The following is a 6,000-nucleotide window of genomic DNA, read 5'->3' as shown; positions in this document are numbered from 1 at the left end:
CTCGTGGATTTGCGATTATTGTAAATTTGAAACCTGAAAGGATCAAGGATTATACCAGGACATTAGCATACAGATAAGTAACACTTTAAATCGTCGTATTACTCTTGTACCACCACCAATTACTTTAGATATTGTAAACCATCTCTGTATAATATTGTATATATAATTAAATTGTGTTTTGAATTTAGCTGCTGGTTTCTCATTTCTGTTATTCTGGGTCATAACACGGATGTAAACTGTACAGTCCGTGTATTTCGACTGCGATTTTCCGCCACTTCCTTTCGGACGGAAATATCGAAAGAGACTATTGATTATTGCAGACGGACTACAATATATCTACATCACTAATTGCTGATATTTATTGGGAAATACCATTATAAAAATCGAATGGCACAGTCGCCTTCAGTTGCATGAGTATCACCGGCAATTCACGATGTGCAGCTTTTGATAGGTAACTTGATTGTCCGATATCGTTAAATGAACGTTAGAGTTTAAAAAAAAAAACCTCTAGCTTTAATTAATGCATTCTTTTTCTAGTGAAAATGCCTAATATGATTTATGATAATTCTGTATATATATTGGTTAGGAGTATAATATAGAGAATACATGGTTAAGTATCTAACAATACACGGCTTATTTTGGTGCGATACTTAGGAAAGCCGAGATGACGAGGCTTTGCCGAGTCATTACGGCTTTCCATGTCGAGCACCAAAATAAAACTGGTATTGTAAGATATTAACCGTGTGTATTCTGTTTATCTTGCAATCATTATGACATTCAAAACGAAAGTAAATTGCCAGTTTTTTTACTTGGTTTCGCTCGAAGCGAGACGCTTCTTTGATGCCGAGGAAAAGATTCATTCACTAAACCGAATGAGAGTTTACTTCCGTAGGAAACACGTGGGGAATATATAAGCGCATTTGCAAACAGTACAAGTGATTCTATTCAGTGTGTAATATCACTGAATCAATATAAAAAAGTTCTCAAAAAAACACAAAAGAATTACTTTACAATACATATGCCTTTGCTATTAGCCAAGAAAAAACGACACCACCATACGAGATTTTCGATGTCGTCATTCCGGTGAATGTGACGTCAATTTTTAGCGGGATTGAATGACGTTTCATCCATCGGAAGGTTAAAATTCTGGGTCAAGTTAGAAAAAGTTGCTAGGCGATTGGGTGCCGTAGATAGTGAGTTCGAGGCCCGGATAGGACACGAGTCAATGATTAAATTGTCATGCTTTGTTAAATTGTGTTTCTTTGATATTTAATACTTACTAAACACGATGTATCATATGCACTATGTGTTGTTGATCCAAAGATTTAATTTGACAATTTCCACAGTGATCATGTCAGCATATCGAACCACTATCACTTCGTCATAGAAACGTCCTTTTTTGGGGGGCGTGGCCATGGGTGCACAGGGATATGAGAATTAGTTACAGATTATGTAATCATGGACCCACCAGAGTGCCCTAAAACCATTTTAGACATTTTAGAAGTCTAGATCAAAAAACGATAAAAATCATATTCTACATGGTACTACATATACAGAGATAAGGATGGAAAGCTCACAGCTCAAAATTTCTAACCCACCTACCTTTAGCGGCTATAAAACACATTTCTAGTACATCGTCATAAAAACGCTCACTACCGTTGGAAAGAAAGATAGTTTTCTTTTCAAAATCATCCTACACATATATACAAAGTGCCGTCATTAAGACGATATAAGCCCCATTATGACAAACACCTTGAACAGCAGCTAATTTTAAAAGAATATGCATGAGCGAGGCTTCGGCTGCAATTTCATTAGCCGGTGTAACGTTGAAAATAGACCTCGCGTCATTTTTCAACGTTGAAAATGGACCCCGAATGCCGTTGAAAATTGAACATGCCGTTGAAAATTGACAGCATCTAGGGTCAATTCTCAACGACAGGTCTGTTGAAAAATGACCGTTGAAAAATGACCTTGGCAAATTCTCAACTGATCGTCTGTTGAAAAATGACCTTCGTACATAAACATATATAGCTCTTGCACAAACATTCTCGAATTCTGTATTGTTAATATCATCGTAACAAATACCTCATTTAATTAATTAATTGTAAGTGTTGTGTGTAGTTGGATTGTGTGTTGTTTTTGTGTGATGTGTTGTTGTGTGTTGTTGGGTTTTGTGGTGTTGTTGTGTTGTCTGATGTTGTGTTGTGTTGTAGTGTTGTGTGGCTGTGTTGTGTGATTTTGGTGTGTTGTGGTGTTGTCGTATTTTGCGTTGTTGTGTTGTGTGGTGTTGTGTTGTGCTGTGTGATGTTGTGTTGTGTGATGTTGAGTTGTGCTGTTGTGTTGTTGTGTGATGTTGAGTTGTGTTGTTGTTTGAGGTTGTGTGTTATGCTGTTGTGTGGTTTTGCTTTGTGATGTTGTGTTGTGTGTTGATGTGTTGTGTTGTCGTATGGTGTTGTTGTGTAGCAGGGTCTACTTTGTGGTTTTAAAGTATGAAGCACTCCACGCAGAAAGTAATCCAATGAGAAGTTTATTTCTCCATAAAACACCCTAAAATAACAAATAACAATAGTGTAATGTACAATGTAGATGGCGTAGCTTACATATGAATACAGTATAATGGAACAATCCATTTACAATTACGTGACGGATGTACGCACCCAGCATAAGCTACTAGCTCACACTGAACCAATACGATTGCTCTAACGCAGCTCTTACTGAATAACTCAGTCGCTATTAATAGTACAATAGTACGCTTAACGCTTACACAGCATTACAACGTTACATCGGTAAATTAACTTAAAATAATTCAATGCTACTACAAACAGTTACAACATAGGAGAATTAAGAGGGCCCGACTCCCGGGAACACCCGTACGTCGTATGGAACGTGCGCACAAAACGCTACAATTTAACAAATGACAAAATAGTAAAAAACACATAAACGTACTGGCGTCGGACGTCTAGCAGATTGTATAAACCAAAAACTATGAAATGCATAAAGCTTACAATTACCAGATCAATCAAGACACAAATATTACAATCGATACAATTTGGCGGGAAATACAAATACTTAAAGGCCCATTACCTTTCCAAAACGGCTTTTAATTTTTAAAATGGGAATGTAAAACGAGATCGATAATTTTGTAGAGTCGCAAAAGTTATTAATTCATCTTTAATACTACACTCATCCTCATCTTATTTAAATTTTAACTTAAATAAATAAAATGTTAATTTTCATAACGCGGGTCGTCTTATGTTTCCCGCCGTCGTCCTAAATACCGCACAGTAGTTGAATATTACTGCGTCAGACGGCAAAACAGCGAAATGAATCTCCACAGTTATCATTTTTACGCAGGAAATCTTGCATATGTTTGATGTTGTTACCTCATCTTAGGCCATGGATAGGCATTTTCTTTTGTTATTAGTGTTTTTACGAAACCTTTAAATTTTGCTTCGGAAAGGTAGTGGGCCTTTAATAAACTAATACTAATTTATACAAATGCAAATGTCACAAATAACTGACACTGTTACAGTTGTTTGTTGTGTTGTTGTGGTGTTGTGTGGTGTTGTTGTGTTGTGTCGTATGATGTTGTGTTTTTCCAAAGCAAGACAGATAGATAGTCGACTGAGGCCAGTCATCGGGAAAGTTGGGTTACGTAATAAAAAAAAAACGAGTTCCCATGTGTTCACCTTTCAAAGGGGTCCATTTTCAACGGGTGGGTGTGAAAAGTGCACTTAATGTTCAGTTTTCAACGGTTTTTGGGGTCACTTTTCAACGTTGAAAAATGACCCGAGGTCAGTTTTCAACGGGGGTCCATTTTCAACGTTACACCGGCTATAAAAAGTCCACAGTTGTAGGGGATAGTAACGGCGAAATCCCTATATTATGGTGGCTGATTACGGCCATCTCGTGTTCTTGTGTTGTCGCCTTGTCGAGTTGTCGCGGTCTCAAACTGCGACAACCCGAGATTTAACAGTTAAAATGTCGACTTGTCGCGTTTTCGAACCGCGACAAGTCGACAAGTTGACATTTCGAACACGCTAATTAGCGCTTACAGAATCTCGTGTTGTCGCGGTAAAATGGCGGGACTTGTCGTGTTGTCGACTTGTCGAGTTGTCGACTTGTCGCCTTCCTGTTTTCTGACTGCATTTTCCACGTTCATAGTGAAATAGAGGTATGTTAATATATTATTTCGTGTTTGAAGTTGTGTTTTCCGTATCGAAAATTTATTTAAAAATATATAAGTAGATCTATTAAATATATACATATTTATCCATGTTTGACGGAATACCGGCGACTTTTGTAGAGGCAGGTGTACCTCTTCCAAGCGAGCCGTTGCCGTTGGTTCCCTTGTCCTTTTATATAGTATATAGGCCTAATACATATGTATACACAACAGACTTTCTCACAACCTACGTTACAAGTCCCTGTGACCATACTACTATATTGATGTACAACGTCCCGAAAAGATTTTTATAGCTGGCCAATGAGATTGCAACCGAAGCCTCGCTCATGCATATTATATCGGCCACATCAATAATGTATGTCTAGGATATGACATAATGAATGGCTTCACCTATCGTTGATCTGGGCTCTGGCATAATGTATGGGCTCACATATTATGGGTTATCTTGATCATCATAATGAAAATCCTTTTTCTAATTACTGTATGAGAATGATTATCCTGGTTTTACTGATGAGAATGATTATCCTGGTTCTACTGATGAAAATGATTATCCTCCCTATAATTACTGTATGAGAATGATTATCCTGGTTCTACTGATGAGAATGATTATCCTGGTTCTACTGATGAGAATGATTATCCTGGTTCTACTGATGAGAATGATTATCCTGGTTTTACTGATGAGAATGATTATCCTGGTTCTACTGATGAGAATGATTATCCTGGTTCTACTGATGAGAATGATTATCCTGGTTCTACTGATGAGAATGATTATCCTGGTTCTACTGATGAGAATGATTATCCTGGTTCTACTGATGAGAATGATTATCCTGGTTTACTGATGAGAATGATTATCCTGGTTCTACTGATGAGAATGATTATCCTGGTTCTACTGATGAGAATGATTATCCTGGTTTACTGATGAGAATGTTATCCTGGTTCTGATGAGATGAATGATTATCCTGGTTCTACTGATGAGAATGATTATCCTGGTTCTACTGATGAGAATGATTATCCTGGTTCTACTGATGAGAATGATTATCCTGGTTCTACTGATGAGAATGATTATCCTGGTTCTACTGATGAGAATTTATCCTGGTTTACTGATGAGAATGATTATCCTGGTTCTACTGATGAGAATGATTATCCTGGTTCTACTGATGAGAATGATTATCCTGGTTCTACTGATGAGAATGATTATCCTGGTTTTACTGATGAGAATGATTATCTGGTTCTACTGATGAGAATGATTATCCTGGTTTACTGATGAGAATGATTATCCTGGTTCTACTGATGAGAATGATTATCCTGGTTCTACTGATGAGAATGATTATCCTGGTTCTACTGATGAGAATGATTATCCTGGTTCTACTGATGAGAATGATTATCCTGGTTCTACTGATGAGAATGATTATCCTGGTTCTACTGATGAGAATGATTATCCTGGTTCTACTGATGAGAATGATTATCCTGGTTCTACTGATGAGAATGATTATCCTGGTTCTACTGATGAGAATGATTATCCTGGTTTCTACTGATGAGAATGATTATCCTGGTTCTACTGATGAGAATGATTATCCTGGTTCTACTGATGAGAATGATTATCCTGGTTCTACTGATGAGAATGATTATCCTGGTTCTACTGATGAGAATGATTATCCTGGTTCTACTGATGAGAATGATTATCCTGGTTCTACTGATGAGAATGATTATCCTGGTTCTACTGATGAGAATGATTATCCTGGTTCTACTGATGAGAATGATTATCCTGGTTTTACTGATGAGAATTTACTGATTATCCTGGTTCTACTGATGAG

General features: G+C 37.2%; 1 protein-coding gene across 1 annotated transcript; it reads left to right on the top strand.

Annotated features, from left to right (window-relative positions):
* The first annotated feature begins 5,132 nt into the window (after positions 1-5,132).
* Positions 5,133-5,450, top strand: LOC138319763 (transmembrane channel-like protein 5). The gene has a single exon (XM_069262896.1). The coding sequence runs from the start codon at positions 5,133-5,135 to the stop codon at positions 5,448-5,450; it is 318 nt and encodes a 105-aa protein (XP_069118997.1).
* Positions 5,451-6,000: the final 550 nt, after the last annotated feature.

This window comes from Argopecten irradians, chromosome 3, assembly GCF_041381155.1.
Source record: "Argopecten irradians isolate NY chromosome 3, Ai_NY, whole genome shotgun sequence".
NCBI classification, from domain to species: Eukaryota; Metazoa; Mollusca; class Bivalvia; order Pectinida; family Pectinidae; genus Argopecten; species Argopecten irradians.
Note: the sequence above shows the minus strand (reverse complement) of the source record. Positions and strands in the feature narration are given on the sequence as shown.

Bases quoted from the DNA above. Each gene is read 5' to 3' on its own strand.
- LOC138319763 (XM_069262896.1), top strand. From the start codon at position 5,133: ATGAATGATTATCCTGGTTCTACTGATGAGAATGATTATCCTGGTTCT.